Raw genomic sequence first — 18,198 nt, 5'->3', positions numbered from 1 at the left:
ACTCATAGATTTTTAAGAGGCATTTAACTATTACAGCCGTCATGTGGGTGGTAGCCAAATTCTGAGAACACATCTGAAACCAGCATACACGAATACATAGAAACAATTTTGCTTATTTTGCAATAAAAGTCTTTGTTGATAAGAATTATGGTAAAATAGAAATACATAGTGAAGATGACGACATGCATTGAACAAATAAACAAACAAAAAAATTGCAGCTGAAATTAACAGTATATTGGATTATCAAGTTCATGGATTTGGAATCTTAAAATTGTAAAAATTATTTAAAACAATTAACGCAGTCCTAAATATACTTAAAATACATGTTTTAATAAAATTTTCACAATGCATTTCACAGATGCTCATAAAATAAAAACAAACGGCAAAAATATTCAAAACAAAAGTCTTCCCTTTGATTATTTTTCTCATCCAGTTTTCAAATGTTCATACATTCTGTCTTTATAATTCAAAATAGCATCTCTAGCACCATCCCATTTATGTGGTCCATTGAGTCTAAATTGATATGGTAAGCAAGGGCCAAAGAAGCAAGCTTTAAATAATTTTGGATCTTTTACAAATAATGCTGCCATATGAGGTTTTGCTCCAAACATTTCCGCAATTTCATCTATATATGGTAACCATGCAACCTCCACTGAATGTCGGGGTGATTGTACAAAATTTCTAACTCTAAAACCTTCTGTTTTCTTCACATCTTGTAGCATTGTCTCTGTCGAAGGTAGGCGACATTTTCCTGCCATTAAGGCCACAAACCACCTCGTCTGCATTTCAAATATTGGGAAAAGGGATCCAGACGGTTGAATCAAGCCTATGACACCTGAAAATACATGAAAATATTCAAAATACTGTCATGTTAGAGATAACAATTAATATCAAGTTACATGATTACAAAATAAATGGAGAAACAAATGCGATCAAAATATACTATGACCTGCAGTAATAAAAACCAAATTTGTAGTTAAATATTAGTCTCAAAGACAGATAATTAAAGCGAACCCCATGCGCTGTACCTTCGGAAAACTATTTGCCCGTGGCACAGAAAATTAAGCGCATTCTTTCAGAAAATGCTCATCTACATACTAAGACGCTAAGTCAATTTAAAAATTGATTTCATATATTTATGCTTCAGCGTAGAGTTAAAATGAATATTATTTACAGTAGTAGAAGAGAAACAACTACAAAAATAGTAAAGTAGCAGTAAGATTTATAACGTATTTCCTTCGAAAGTTTGAAACAATTTGCTTTTACAACCATTATAGATAAAATGATTTATTACGTTTTCAGTAACTCCATTTACTTGCTCACTATTCAGTTAGAGTTTTACTCACTGGGCCAAGCTAGCGAAAACCTGAATAAAATTTAAGAAGTTATAATGTTCCTCACTTCTTGTACCATGCTGAATGTAGAGAAACCTATTGAACTGTGGAGCGATTTATCGTTGAGTTCCCATGTATAACAAGGTCTAGAGAAGGGTTAAAATACCCTTTATTCCCTCAAAGAAAGAATACAGTCGGACCCTTCCAGGGCGTACAGGGAAGCCTCCACTCGGGCTTCAAATCAAGATAAGAAAAATAAGAAACTAATCTAATACTAAACTGACTTACGTGAAGCTAGATACAATTACCTAACGTAGTTGGCCCTTCATTTAACTTATCCGGCGATTATCAACAGGCACGTACAATACGGCCGAGCGTAGTAGGTTTAATAACGAAGTAGCCTGACGGCAAACACGGGCCACTAAGGACTCCTAAGTTCTCTTACTGAAGTCAGCTGAACCTTCCTTAAATACTACTTCTACCTCATTTACATTCAACGCGATTCTAAACCTCATTCTGGTACGGAGTTGTAAGTGGGAAACCAGAATTAAAAGGAAAGGGTTCCAAAATTAAAAATAACTGTTATAAAATTAAAATACACTTTAAAAGATTACTTCTGGGGCATTTAAAGAGTTCCGATTGAGTTTCTCTAAAATAATATTATTTCAGATCCCATATGAATCTTGCATAGAACTCGCAAATAAACGTTTAAGAACTTTGATTACAAATTTTAATTTATTGTACCGAAGGACTCAAATTCATGTTTAGCGTTTTAAACTATTAACACTCATCAAAGTAGTTTGAAGAATTTAGAACTCAAAGCTACTTCGCAAAATCACAGCAGCTGCATCTACAGTTGTTAAAAATAGGCTTAACATAAAGGAATGTTTTTTAATAGATAGCAGAGAGGAAGAAGTTACATGGAAAACAAAATTTCATTGTCTTTTCAACGTAAGAAAATTATTATAGCAAGAAAATAGTTATAATAAAAACAGAGAATAAAAAATGCATGAGAAAATTACAATAAATAACAGATATTAGTTAATAAATAGTGATTTCCCCATTCCCCTTGAATTAAAATTAAAATGCAGGATTCCACAATAAATGTTTTCACTGTATGTTTTAAAATTTGAAATACTGGACAATTCATTTAGATCATGCAGATCTTTATAAAAGGAAAACAAACTGCAGACTAGTTGTCAAAATAAAATTGTTGAGAAGTACACTATAACTGATACTTTTGGGAAGTTTTCAAATACGAATTTCATGCTCACCACACATTTTTAATTTCAGTGAAAGATTTTTTGTGAACAGAAGAACAAACCTAAAATTGTAAAAGGCTAGTGGTGTTTCAATTTGGAATACAAAAGATGGTAAAAATATTTAATAAGTCAATAAACAAAAAAGATAGCAAAATCATTTACTGTACGAGAAAATTTTAAAATTTCTCATTTCATTTACATATTTTATATATTAGAAACAATGTTATGTAAACATTATATATAAAAAATTGTACTTATATTAGAGAGTTTTATATCACGAAATTATTTCATTCAGATTAAGATTCCTATCCCAAATCAAGTTTTAATGTAAAAGCCAGACAATAAAGAAATAATTGAAAACAATTCATACTGTTTTTGAAATTTGACTAATGTGCAAGAAAAAGCAGACTAATAATTTTATTGAAAATGCAAGTCACTAGTCAAAGGATTTTACAGTAAATGAACATAGCATTGAAATAAAATCCACATTTTTAGAGGTACAAAGAGGAAATATATTAATATGTTTTTGTAAACAATTATTACAATTTGCTTGTACTCAATGAGCATGCCCTATAAAAATAAATCATGTAATTTCTATTTAATACGAATAAATTACATATGCAAGACATTTCAAAATCTGCCACAATTATATATTAGTCAAATTTGGAAATCAATACAACTGTTTTCGTAAATCCAAGCAATCCATCTGAATAAAATATATACAAAATATTAAATTTAAAATCTTTATAAAGATATATCTGGAGCAACTTAAAGATAAACATAGAGTAAATTTATTGCCCAGATAACAAACAAAATAATGATCTATTAGTTATGGATTGACATAATATTTCATTTAATGTCAAATAAAAAAAAACGTAACATATTCACAAACACAATATATGTAATACATTAGTAAAATGCATATGCTAATGCAATTTTGAAGATTATTTTATAATCATAAGCCTGAACCAGTTCGGCTTTAAGCCTTTTAAATCTACATCACATGCGATCGCAGAACTTCAGATCCTTCAGATCCACAGGAATAAATCTTCAGCCCTTCAGGTCTGAAATCCTTGAACCACTGCGTAAATGTCATCCGAATATATTTAAGTCATCTAACAAACAGAGCTATAGTGATCATTAGTAACAACTGCAAAGTATAGACAAGAATAACAAAAGGGTGTCCACAAGGTTCTTGCCCTATGCGCAGATTTGTAGACCATCACTTTCATTTATATGACCTCCTGCTAGTGGCCGGATCATACAAAGCTTCTTGCCTTTGCCGATGATGTAACATTTGTAATAGATGGGCACACATGATATATACTAGAAAAGAATAGCAATGAGACACTCCCCATACTCCATCATCTCTGCATCGCTCAAAAATAATAATCTCTCAGAACAGAAATCACATATTATCTTATTTTCAAATCCACACAAATCTCTATAAAGGCCATGTATAACAAATCAACAACACGAGAATCAAAACCATAAAGTAAGTAAAATTCCTGAGACTGAAAATCAATCAAAAGTTCTCTTTGATACCACACCTCATGGACATTGGGAAGAAAACTTATAATACTTAAGTAAAAACAAATGGCAATTTTTAAGGCCTACAGTCGAACATCCAAGACATCCTTCATAAAACTGTGATATAAAGGATAATTCTCAGTGGGAGACAACATAGGCTCACCCTACGACGGGGTGGAAGAAAAGACTTCTAGGTTACATTCAATACTCCTTCCTATTTAAAACCAGCAAAAGCATACAGGACTACCTCATCGTCAGCTCTCGGTGTACTAACAGGAATCCTACCGCTTCATGTGAAAGCAGAAGATGCAGGCATAGCCACGTCATTACTTCTCAAGAAAAACATACAGAAAAATGATCAAGACTTCAATCCCCTAGATTTCGAACGTCCTCGAAACCTAATTTGCAACTTAACTTGCAGCTCTTGCAAAAGTCAGAACAATAACAAAAAAAGAAATCTTCCGTGTTCTTAGATCAGTATATTCAGTAGTATATACACTGAATAGTAGTATACACAAAAGTGACAAAGATACACGAGGATGTAGGATGCGCGTTCATAACAGAACAGGAAAATTTCAGAACAAGAAGTAACAAAATGAAAGGGACACCTGAGGAGCAACAATAGCGTTGCTCAGGCTCAGCTTTCAGCCATAAAACATGCCATTATATTGGCCCATCAAAGATATTTAACAAACATTACCATCTACAGTGACAGCCAAGCGGGAATAAAGACTACTGACAATATAAAATCAAATTACCAATAGTACAACAAATCTGCGGCATAATATCACAGAACAATACGGCTAATATAAAAGTTGTAGAGTCATTAGGTTATTCTGAAGCGGAAGACATGAAAATGTGCAATGCCCTCGCTGGGACTCGAACCTGGACCTCTCGAATACGCGCCAAGTGTGCTAACATTTACACCACGAAGACATGTCGAAAGAAGGGAAAAAATACCTTATCCCTTTTAAAGGGAGACTGGGGATTAGGGGATTCAATCGCCAAATCCTGGTGGTGAAGAATCATTATCCACCCAAATTTTCTGGTTCGGGCGCCACTGTAGAAACATTAAGTTTTTTTCGATGCACAAGAGATGAAAAATGAGCAATGCCTTCGCCGGAACTCGAACCTAGGATCTCTTGAATACACTTCGACTGTGCTGACTATTACACTACGAATGCATGCTAAAAAGACGGCAAAAGTACCTTATATTTTAATTCAGTTTTTAAGCATGATATATATTCGTGATGTTATGTGTTAGTTCGGGCGCTACTGCAGAGTCATAAGGTTATTTTGAAGCGAGAGACATGAAAAATATGCAATGCCCTCTCCGGAGCTCGAACCTGGACCTCTCGAATACGCGTCGAGTGTGCTAACCTTTACACCACAGGGCATGCAGAAAGAAAAGAGAAAATACCTTATAAAATGAGTAAAAGCGCGTGTAGGACAGACCCAAAACGAAAGACAAATGCACTTGAAAGGATGCAACTGGAGATCCATCAGTGCTGTCATTAAATGTCCCATTCACTAAAACGACTGCGAAACAAAGGTTGAGAAAATTTGCATTAAAGAAATGGCAAGTTGAATGGGAAAATACAGAAGTCGGTAGAACGGTTTTCAACATTTTTAAAGTTTCACCTATGATGCAATCTCGTACAACTTCTTTATTAACATATGTTTATCCGGTCATGGCTCTTTCCCCACATACTACATTGTACGAAATTTGAGAGACAAATACGTTTCTGGCAAAAAGGGAGACCCAAAGCATTTTATTTTCAAGCGCCAGCTGGCAAAAGAGTTACAAGGCAAAGCAAGGGCATAAATTACCTCTGATTATATTAAATGCCTAAGTAAATGCTCCTCAGTTACTACAACAAAATTCTATTATTATGAAGAAACTTCTCTCGTGTAACAGAGAAGAGACATGTCAAGACTATCATATTTGTGTACACCTCACATAATGTTTCACAATGTACATTAACAAAGTAAGATTTCGGAAATGTTGCAATTGTTTAAAATATGTTGAAATGGAAAGAAGTGTTTTAACAATATAACATGGAGCGTGGTAATGGATAAGGAAATGCATAAAATATTTAATAATCAAAAGCTGTTTAAAGAATTCAGGATTTAGGTGCTTAATACAGCTGTCACATTTTTGAAAAGATATGTAAAAGGACCATCGTAACCAGTATACTATTTGACTACTTTAATTAAGCATACTTTATAAATTAATCTTTTTCATCATATCATTGGAAAAGCATGCCAATAAAAAGAAAAACTACTGGAACTTTCAAATGTATCCCATAAACTGGTACACTTTAGCTTGATTAGAAATATGGTATTTATGTAATTATGTTTATTTTTCCTAACACTGCAAAGACCATGGCAAATAGCGTGGAATACTTATTATGTACTGTGATGATTTATCTATTTTTTTAACTAATCGTTAATTTTCAGATAAAGTAACTTTCATGTCTCTCTCCTTTTCATCCATGTTTTCATGCCAGAATGTAAATGAGATAGCGAGCGATTATTCAGATTGAAAGAGAAAGAAATGCTATTTAAGCGAAGGTTTCGAAAGTTGATTTTAGAGCGTGCTCTGCCTACTTGAGGCCACGTTGTTAACGTGAATAAATAGCAAATTGATTCTGTGGCATTGAGTGCTTCTAGCCATTAAGCGTGTCTCGCCGGTTTTCTACAAACCAGAGTCTTCCTACGCGTTACTTTATCCTGTAAGCCGTTAGGCTAATCTAACTACATTTGATTTTAGTTTAAGATTACTTTTTTTAAGTTAATCCAGAATTGTTGACTTTTGTGAACTCAAGATGAGTCATCGTTACTTATGTTCAAATAAAAAGGTTATTTACACACTTCAACTGAGTTTGTCTGTCTATATTTTAAGGCAAGACGATTACTCTTCTACGTTATTTCCAGAGCTCATGAGTTTATGGTGCCAAAGAAATTGAGACTCTATAGCAGGGATGGGCAAACTACGGCCCGCCGGAAGGTTCTATCCAGCCCGTGGATAAAATTTTAATTTGGCCATCCGAGGCAAATTAAAAGAAATATGTATTTATATATTACTCACCATCTCCTTTTCTACTTAGTTTAAATATTATTTTTTCCTTCCTTTTTTTCCAAAGGGCTGATGATCTTTTTACTTTCTCTATTTTTATTCTAAAAACGTAAATTGACGGAAATAGCAAGCACAGACAGCTTTCAATTGGTTAAAAGCGGAAGTTCTTTGTTAGTTATAGCTGTAGAATGGCGCCAACAGCGTTATCTCTTTCTCGGGGAGCAGACATATGGGAATCCAATATAGTTGAATTAGACCTCTTAGAAAAAGCTTAATCTTAACTTAATTATCTTAACTTAAACTTAAACTTTACTGTGTATACTATTCTATTGATACTAACAGATAACAGACATATATAAAAAATTAAGCAAGCCAACACATCTTGTCCTCAGCAATAATGCCATTGTTGCCAACAACATTAACTTAATACTGTAATGATGAAATGTTTACTCAAATGCTTTACGGAATTAGAATTCATTTATTTGTATATTTTGTAAAGATGTGAAATTGGGAAATAACATGCTTATACTTCATGAAAACCATCAGAAATGTGTAATTTAAGAATAATGAAGAGTGTTAAAAGTACATGTATATTTTTGTACATTAACAAGTTACAATTAGCATGTAAAATACACATACTGATATCGGCCAACATAAAATAATTTGAAAAACTAGTTATGGGTAACAACAATATACACAACTTAACCATAAATTACCATTCCTTAAAATTGTATATCACAAAATAGAATGATAATGATCTCATTGGTAACTAATAGAGTTATTTTAATTATTTTCATTATTTTAATGACAAGTTAAGTTCCCTACAATTAATGTAAACAAGTTTATTAAATCATGTTATTAAGTTGTATTAAAAAGACAAATCGATGTTAAAAGATTTTGTACAATATTGCATAAGTCTTAATTCAAAGAAATAATATAGATGCACTGCAGTTTACAATATTTACTAACACCAAACCGTAACACTGTAAAGTATTACAAAAGAAGAACACTAAATATTTATAAGATAATCGAAACTAGTGAATAAAAGTTAGGAAAAGATATGTAAACTGATACGCACTATCCAATCATTACAAACAGGAAAATTTGTATGTTGACAGGAAAATATGATGTTGGCCAACTAAGCACCAGTGTATCAATATTAAAGGTAGCAATTAGCCGTTAACTTAAACGACAAGCCACAACAATGAGTTACATGTCACATACTGTGATTTCAGGTGAAATTTGATTTTTGATGTAATTAGATGTAAAACTTTTATAGGTAATATTAATTTGGTAAGATCATTCCAACCTTCGTAAACTTGTGTATTTATATAATCAATGTGAAAATATTAAAAAAGATAATGTTAAGAATGCCTTTAAACTATAATTTACCTAAATTTATATTAAAAAATAATTTATTTACAAAAAAATACATTTCGCTTAATATATACAAACGTATGCCAACGCAATAAGCATCATTTAAATAAAACTAAAAAGGAACACTTCAATATATTATTGAAATCCTTATCATAAGTTAATACATAAAGCTTTGCTTAGAACATTAACATGAATATATGTAAGATTAACTTAAAAAAAAACATAAATTTAACTTTTACAAAGATACTCTTTTGGTAATTAAAATGTGAGAAAAAGGATCAATGCTAAAAGAATTTGTATCCTATTACGCCTCCACTACTTTAACATGTACAATACGTTTACAATACAAACTAATATGTATAAAAATGTTAATGAACATACTAAATGCAAAAGTATATCAATATTCTGAGTTCAAATATACATAAATAAGAAGCATCATACTATAGTACCGAATTATAAAACATGGTAAATAATTTGGTTTATTAATCGCGGCAAAGAACTTGCGGGCTATCTTGCCTAAGGGATTGATGTCTTCGTGGAGGATTTTCTAAGGCAAATTGACTCGTATGCACGTTACATATGAGGAAACCTACAAAAATGTCCATGCAGCCAACCCACTCGCCGAAATTCAAATCCCGGTCAAGACTACCAGCGTTTGGCTATTTTACCGTTCGGCCGCTAGTGCGCCTGAAATATGACAAATGACACCAATGAAATATGATAAATAATATCAATGAAATATGATAAAATGAACAGATTTAACGCAGTTTTAGATAATCACTTTAAACCTTAGACTAATGCAATGTAAATTTGCTTATTTTGTCTAATTATAGTGTGCGTAGTTAATTTATTAATGCTAGGACACCATCTACATAAAAAAGTGCCCAGGAGCTAGAAATATGTCAGATCTGAATCATCAGCACATCGCAAAAGTAAGTAAATTATGAATTGATTTCATGTCGGTACTATTGCGTACATATTTGTATGAATGCAATATTTAATAGCAAAATGTCAAATATAATTCTGGTATGTAATGCATTGTATGGATTATGCAATTCCAAACGCATCCCGCCAAATAATAAAAACTCTGACCTAAGCTGATGCAGTACTACTAAGGAAAGAAGTGGCTGCAGTGTTCATTGCCAAAATCAATATTTTTAATAGTTTTATAAATAGCGCGGTATGTAAATAAAAAATAGTACGTAATTAAGTAGCTGATTTGTGAAAATCGGAGTGTTTCTCGTAAATTTAATGCTGTTGGCAATAGCAAACATAATTTTCATGTGGTGAGTTAGTCTTTCAGAATGCAAATGAAGAATTAAAAGAATATAGATATTAAAAGAATACCCTAAAGAATATAAAGCCAGAAAATGAGAATATAGAGCTTACTCCAGTAGGCTGCCTTCAGACTTAGAAGCTGAAATAGGTCCATTTTGTTAATAAAAGAAAGAGATAATTAAACAGCCTTATCAAAATTTAAAAATTAATGTAAGAATTCTCACAAAAATGTCTAGTTCAAAATGGTGTCAAAATACTCAGTCTGCACCGCCTTAATGGTTTAGGTGTAGGTTGTCACGATAAACAACGGTTTAGAGTGTGAAATAATTTTTAGACTGACAACTGTGTAGCAAGCTGCTTTTGATAAATTTACCTTGAATTTTCTTAATTTTTATTATTTTAATTAATATTCTAAATTCTTTTTAAAAACCAGTATTGTTATTACATATATATTTTAATTATTTTCTTTTGGTTAATAATAGTGTTTGCTACAGTTTTCCTGGAAATGTTAGAACGCTAATAGATAAGTTTAATTATATTGAAATTGAATAGTTTCTTTTATCAAATAAAGTCATTTTGTTGAGTTTGTAAATAAGGTATAATAATCTGCTTAGGTTTCCTCTGTGTTATTTTTGTTACGTTTAATGCATAGGACAGCTATCTTGTTTTTCAGTTTCACTGCAATAATTTATGGCAATGATGTCATCTATATATCTGAAGGTAAAACTGAAAAATTCTGTTTTCTGGTAACTATCGATAAAATTAAAATTTTTAACGAAGAATAGTTTAAAAATGGCAGCTGCATATAATCTGTAGATATATTTTATTTTATGCTTGATAAAATTATGAAAAATGTATGTTTTAAATAAAAATCCATTTTTCGAAATCAATTAAATAATTATTGTTGGGAAAAGATTGTAAAGTTCAATTCAATTATTATAAATCACATTCAGCGGCAAAGCGGCGTAAGGAATTAATATTGTAAATCTGTTGTTTGTTAACGGTTTATACAACTTTACGATTATTGGCGATAACCCAGTTGTTATTTAATTTAATAGTAGTTATTAATTTAATAGCAGTTAGCAAACTACTATTAAATTAAATAACCCAGTTGTTATTTAATTTAATAGTAGTTTGCTCAGTACAAACATTTTAAAGAATTTCAATGAAATTAGTATCAGTCCATTAATTATAATTATTCACTCCATTAGTTATAAACCAGAACTTGACTGGATTCTTCTGAAATTTTGGTAGTGCATACGAACTGGAGAATTTATTGTATTGAGGCTTGCAAATAATTTTAAGTTTTCTTGTGCAATGCTTTAAATCTATTTACGTGTGTTTTCTTGACTTTTAGAGATTTGGTTCATAACATCTTGATACAATTTTTTGCAAATAATATTAATTTAGCAGTTCCATTTGATTTTTATCTTACATCATAGCACATGTTAGGGTTAACTGAACCCAACGCTTCAGAATTCAAGGATTTATTTTTACCAAGTGTCTTACTTGTTTTTCGAACTAGTTTATAGTATAATGAATTTTATTTATTAATTATTAGTATTTTTATATTCAAAACAATAGTTGCTTCCTAAATTTAGTTAGAATGTTACAGTTTTGAGAATTGATTCTTGCTCTATTCTATATTTAATGTTACATGTGTTCCAAATTTAGTTCATTCTATATTTTCATATATTTAGTTCCTTCTATATTTCATGTTACATGTGTTAGATTAATTACTTCAGTTTGCTTAACATGGTTTTGATGCTGCTATTTGTAGTTATTTCATTCACTTGAAAAACTGAGCAGTGCTTCTCTTCCAAATCCAACCTGTAGGAGTCGGATAGAAAACGACACAAATTCGTTTGTAGTAAATTAAAGTTTTAGTTCTAATTTGTAAATTTGTGCTATTCTCAGTTCAGAAAAAAGCTGATCCATTTACTTCTTTCGATATACCAAACCCCTGATGACGATGCGTCGAAAGATGAAAACGCACTTTTTTTATTATTTTATTTTATTTTAATTTAATTTTGCATTTCCATTTTCGGCTTACATTGTTTTTGCATTTTTTCATATATTTGTTCACTGTGACTCTCAATTTTTTCACCGTGGTTTTTGTGTTTGGAAACAATTATATGTTAATTTTTGATCCGGGTTGAATATATTATGGATTTGTATATTTTATTTTTACTTTACAATATTACCACCAGTTGTTGCAGCTACCAGCGTGTAACTGGGTTATGTATTGAACACCTTTTTGCATTGTATTTATTCATTATATATATGTTTAAGAAATTTCCAAAACGGTGCAAATTTATCAATCGAAAATTACAAAGGTGAAATTCAATAAGTGATGCACAAGATTACAGTGCACCTGAAGTTATAACGCGCCAAAAAGGGAAGGAGGCTTTTAATCATAAAACATTTTTCCTTGAGCAGCCTTCCAGCCGTATAAGTGGCCAAAAAATAACATAAATTATATGACTGACAGTCTTTAACAAACTGAATATCTAAGAAAAAGTATTCACCCATTCAAATGTAGATTGCATTTCTCACAATCTTTAATCACGACCAAAAGATACGTAGAATAACAAAATTTCTCAATAAGGTAAACTTTTTTTCAGAACGCACACCACAGGATAATCAAATTTTTGTGTTCCCGAAAATTTGAAGGGATTGTTTACACTGATTAGCATGGTTATGAAAAACACTGATGTGAGTGTACTCAAAAATATATATTTATGCTCCAAAATTCAACGTTAGATTGATGCCGGTTTTAGAGAAAAGCTCGATCGTCATTATGCGTGTCATTCCCTCTCGAAAAATTACGTATTTCTAGGAAGCTCGTCACAAGGTTAAAAACATCCTGCGCCATAGCCCGGAAATATGTGGTTTTAATAGAATAATAACCACGCTTAATAAAGTACGTAGCAAGAATATAAATAAATAAAAAAAAAAAAAAAAAAGATAAACAATCTATTTACGTGTGTTTTCTTGACTTTTTCTTGAGCATCAACTGCAACACGATCTATCGAACAACACGAAAACGAATAAAATTATGAGACTTTTAATATAAGCTTTTAACTAGACTGAAAACAAAACAAGAAAATAGACTGGAATCAAAAGTCTTGAATGAAAGTCATAAATGAAGCTGATAGAGTTTTATGAATGAGTTAAGCTTCAACAAAATATGTTTTATAAAGCGAATCAGTTTTTTTAATAATGTTAGCATTATCAAATTCTAAATAATGGCTAAAATATCAAAAACAGCTAAGAATTTAATATATTTTTTTAAAAATTTTCTTTCCTGTTCTTTTTTAAGTTTAACACTTGATTCAATATAGCCAATTCCTGATGTAACTTGATTCCATGAAATCGGTTTCAATCTATGGTTGAATTTGTCCAATTTTCAAATTCCAGATACGTTGTTTCTCTTCCATACATTATGTAATAACTTAATTGAAATATTAAAATTTCCCATTGCAGCACTTATTTTCATAATTTTTTAGAAGAAGCTTTCAAATTTGTAACATCTATAGAATAATACTGAAGATGAACAAAAGCTATTGTATGATATGCAACATAAAAAAAAATTATAATAAAAATGAGATAGGAGATAAATGACATAAATGAGATAGTAGGAAATAATAGAACATAAATGAGATTTTTACCATGCATTTAAAGTTAAATTATGTTTGGACACGTAATTATGCACGAAAACATTACTAACTAGAAATATTCATAATTCTAAGGAAAAAATATGTTTACCTAAAGTGTGATGCTTGAGTTGAGGTGGAAATACGTTTTTATATAAAAATACTTTGTTGTTCTTTCCTACTCGTAAGATGTCATCGCTGAGGAAAGGAAATTTGACTTGATATCCTGTTGCAAATATAACTACATCAATAGGCGTTGTCTCTTCCTCGTCAACGAAAATTACTCCAGTTTCTGAAAATTCTTTAATATCTCGTTTGACAGTAACCATTCCCGTCAACAGTTTGGCTTGTATTTCATCATTTATTGTTGGATGTTGGCTTGTGACAGGATGATATGGTTTGATACCAAATCGTTTATGATCCATTTTTTCAGTCAGAGTTTTTTCTATATCCTTTGCAAAATAATTTGCAGGCATTAGAACTTTATACCTGCGATACAAGCAAATGTCCATCGGTTTTCCTTTCTCAAAAAGTCGGGGGAAAATCCAACTTCCTCTTCTGGTGCTTAGATAGACCTAAAGAAAACAAAATTTTATTAAAAGAGAGAAGTTGCTTATGATAAAGATAATCTCACATAGAACAACATCACCTTGCTCAACGTATTGTAGAAATTGAAGCATATCTTAGAAGCAGTTGATCGTGCGGCGTTTTCTCCTAAGCTTAAATTTAGAATCCGATTCAGTGCTCAAATTAGTGCAGTATTTTTATGGAAATCATTAGTTAATGAAGAGAAGCTTTATATAAAATTATTAGGTAAGCTAAGAATATAAGGTTTCACAATAAATTACTTTCATTTTGTTTTGAAAAATGCGCATAGAAATTTCAAACCATTGTATTAAAAAGTAACAGGTAAATCATAAAACATTCAAAATTCCAAACTAAGTTATGTAATCGAGATATAAGATATAATTTCAAATCAACACAGATCTATAAAACGTTTACGAACGAATAACCTGGAACTGAGTCTTTCATACAACAATTTTTTTAATTGTCGCCAAAGTCTAATTTCCATAATTTCTATTAAGCAGCCTTAAGCCAGATGAGTGCTGCTTCTGAATACGCATTTTAGAAATGTGTATTTTTCAGTGCTAACGCAATTCATGAAATAAGCATTTAATCCGTCATCATCACAAAGGAATACTTTTTAGAATAGTTAACGCTACATTTAAGGAGATAATTTAGTACACTAAAGTACATAATTTGCAGTAAAAAAATACACGCTTATAATGAGACGAGTGCCTTCGTTGTAGCAATGTTCTAAAGAAAACTGGCTCGTATTTTATGCAACTCGTGCAAAAAATTACGAAAATTCCCATGCTGCCAGCTTTATTTCGTCATCAATGAAAAATGTTGTAGATAAAACAAACAGTGTGCTGAATGATTCTATCCATTCAACTTTAAATAGTCTCTGCACAGTATTTCATTATAAATACAGTGTCGGTGGGCTAAATGAATGTGCAACATATTGACAATTTATGAATGGAAAGGAAATTTTTCTATGCAGCTGTTATAACATTTTATAGTACGATGTACTCTACCACATTTGTGCCCTTTTTTAAATAAAAAAATTGTTCATTAGCACCAGAAATGCTATTAGTCTCGATTCTCACTTTTTGTCTACATCACTTCTCAAATAAAAGGCTGTAGTCACCAAGTGAAATCGTTATGTATTATTTTTAAGGAAATAATTAAGCGAGCATAAGCAATGTACGGAAACACTTAAAACTCTATTGAAAATTCTAAAGACATGCCGTCTTTAAATGTTTTGTAAGTTTTTGATTTTTATATGGCGTAAGTGCGTAGAAAATGATGTTTTATATATAAAGACAAAAAAGGTTGAAGATGACAAAAATGTTTTGGACATCATCTAGTTAAGAAAACGGAACACAGATATGATGAACTGAGAAAACAGAAAACGTATGGAAACTCTAAACCTCTATCGCGAATTCTAAAACTATGTTTTTAAACCTTTTGTCATTTTAGTGTTGAATTTTATGTGGCTTAAGTGCGAAGAAAGCGATGTTTAATAATAAATCAATTAAGGCAAAAAAAAAAAAAAGGAGTAAGTCCAAGATGTTATCAGGAGTGAGTCCAAGAGCGAATTGGTAAACTGTGGGCTCAGCCAGAACATAAAAACATTATGGGATGTTAAAATCTGAATTCTTTCTTTTCGTTATTTATTTATTTATATAAACCAAAATATAATCCGGAAAGTTAATTAAACATTTGTTTACATCAAAAGGCTCAAATTTATTTTCAAGCAAAGTAAAGGCGCTTGTTCAATTGCAAATGCATGACCACTGCTGCAGACTTGATACAGCATCACAACTGTGGATCGATCAGGAAACTCTCAGCCTATAAGAAAATGTTCAATGTGTTTAATTACAAAAATTTGGTACAAATTCTATCGGCAGTTATCTATAAGCAGTCTGAAGCATATCAAACATAACTGAATGGAATTTTAATTTACAAATATCTTTATCCATGCATTCTGTCTATGATCATGTGTGGTCGCTATGTTATCGTTTGTTCCATGTGTTTAATTCTTGTACTGCAATTTGATGCTAATATTAAAAATATTTTAACAATCATTTTTAGAAGTAATTTCAAATATATAAATTATAAAATTAAGAACATAAAAATATTAAAAACATATATTTATGAAAATAATTTTAAGAAACACTTACGCATTTTAATTCTGTTATTGATTGTGGGTTTTTACAACTTATCTGGAAATGTACTTTAAAAAAAAAATCTACGAGAAGATGAAAGGAAGAAAACCATTTCCAGCCATAGTTGAACCAGTTATATATTCAAGAAGGTTTAAGCACGGAAATTCTCCAATTTTCTAACTCACAAAATTAGTGAAGTATTATCGATCACCGATCATTTCCACATGAAATAAATTGTTTCATATCAATACAATGAAACAAAAAGATTTTGATGAAAAAGTTCAACGAAATACATATGTACATTCTTAATCTCCAAAATATTAGAAAATGATTTTTCCATACGATTTGCATTTCCATCAATTCATTCGATTCTCATTAATTTAATTTACATAAATATTTTGTGGAGTGATCTAAAGGAGATTTGGGTTCTATATAAACAAAAGTTTTGTACATTTGTTTACAAGCGTCATATTTAAATTGTATCGAAAGATACAAAAATTTTATATATTCCGATACACCTAGATGGCAGCATGCCTTAGAGTGAACACAAGAAGCATTCTTCCTTTAAAGACATAGCTGACGTATTATTGTAAACACAAAATAACCACTTCTATACGCTCATTCATTTGCTGCAGTATTACATAATTTGGAAAGTAAAAGGAAAACAATAAAAATGAATAAATTCTTATTAGATCGGTAACGAATATAAAAAGAATGAAACATACATTAACCCAGAGACAACAAAAGTAAAAAATTTATGAAAGGTAATGAAAAATCGAAAATAAATAATGAGTGAGTGATTAGCTAGCTAAGTCTTTTCTTATACGTACACTGCAAAAAAAAAAAAAAAAAAAAAAAAAGACAGATCTTATATCTTTCATTCTAATGGGCCGATTGACGAAATTCAACTTGCGTTTTTCATGTCTCGAAAGCGCGACTTAGGATACGTATTAGATTTATATATAGCATTGTTCTAATACAGATATTTTGACACAAAAATCGGACTTTTCCTGAAATAACATACCAATTTTTTTTCAATATTTCAATTCTACGACTCAAATTACGCCAAGTTTTGTAAAAATCGCACGAGTAGTTTTTAAAAAATTTGCTCTCAAAATTTTAGCACCTCACTGTTAATTGAGTTTGATATATATTTATTTATCTCTCTTTATAAAGTATTTCTCCCGCTTTCCAAGAGTCCTTCGTGGTGTAGTGGTTCTGCACGCTGGGCCGGTATTGTAGAGGTCCGTGGTTCGATTCCCGACGAAGGCGTTTGCTATTTTTCATCTTTTCTGCTTCCAAAAATCCTAATGACTCTACATTTTTTTATTAAACTTATTTAATTCTTCCTTTCACATTTCGAAATAATTCCAAATAAAATTTACCCATTTTTTATGATTTATTTTTAAAATTTGTATTTTTAAATAATTTTTTTTAATTTTTCAAAAAAAATTTGAATTATAAAGTTTTTACCGTCATCTTAAAGGAGACGTATTTCTAAGCATACCTGCAAAAAATTATAGTTTTTTATTCAAAATTTTCGAAGATATATGTGAATTGATATATCGGCTCGCTTTGAAATTTGGCATATTTGTTGAAAGCGATAAAACATCAAATATGGTTTAGACACTTTGCTAAAATTATTTGGAAGTAGAAACAACGCGACTTTTTTTTCCGCTCATGCACAATGTAAAAAAATAGGAACGAGGTGCCTTTTTTTCGCTCCGACATGATGGAAGGGAAAGGAAAATTGGTTGCCACATATTAAGAAGTTCGCCAAGTGGCGCAAACTAAAAAAAAAAAAAAAAAAGGGCCAAGATAAATTTTTGAATTTCTCCGTAAATTTCGCAACACATTTTACAAAATTTAATATCTAGGCATAATTTGAGTCGTAGAATCGAAATATGGAAAAAAATGTGTATGTTCTTTCAGAAAAAATCCGATTTTTTG

The 18,198-nt window shown here is 30.8% G+C and overlaps 1 protein-coding gene across 3 annotated transcripts in view; it reads right to left on the bottom strand.

The window, feature by feature from the left end:
* Window positions 1-309: 309 nt before the first annotated feature.
* Window positions 310-18,198, bottom strand: part of LOC118181990 (flavin-containing monooxygenase 5-like) — a 36,904-nt gene continuing 19,015 nt past the window's right edge. For all 3 annotated transcript variants that reach the window (XM_035351241.2, XM_035351240.2, XM_035351239.2), the window contains 2 exons: window positions 13,629-14,091; window positions 310-835 (listed from right to left, as the gene is read on the bottom strand). In XM_035351241.2, coding sequence (XP_035207132.1) covers window positions 426-835; window positions 13,629-14,091 — 873 coding nt within the window. In that variant the 3' untranslated portion in view covers window positions 310-425. The remainder of the gene's footprint in view (window positions 836-13,628; window positions 14,092-18,198) is intronic.

Source organism: Stegodyphus dumicola, chromosome X2 (assembly GCF_044657685.1).
Source record: "Stegodyphus dumicola isolate Sdum_Otavi_A_Nest chromosome X2, ASM4465768v1".
In the NCBI taxonomy this organism is placed as follows: domain Eukaryota; kingdom Metazoa; phylum Arthropoda; class Arachnida; order Araneae; family Eresidae; genus Stegodyphus; species Stegodyphus dumicola.
This window is presented reverse-complemented; position numbering and strand designations above follow the sequence as displayed.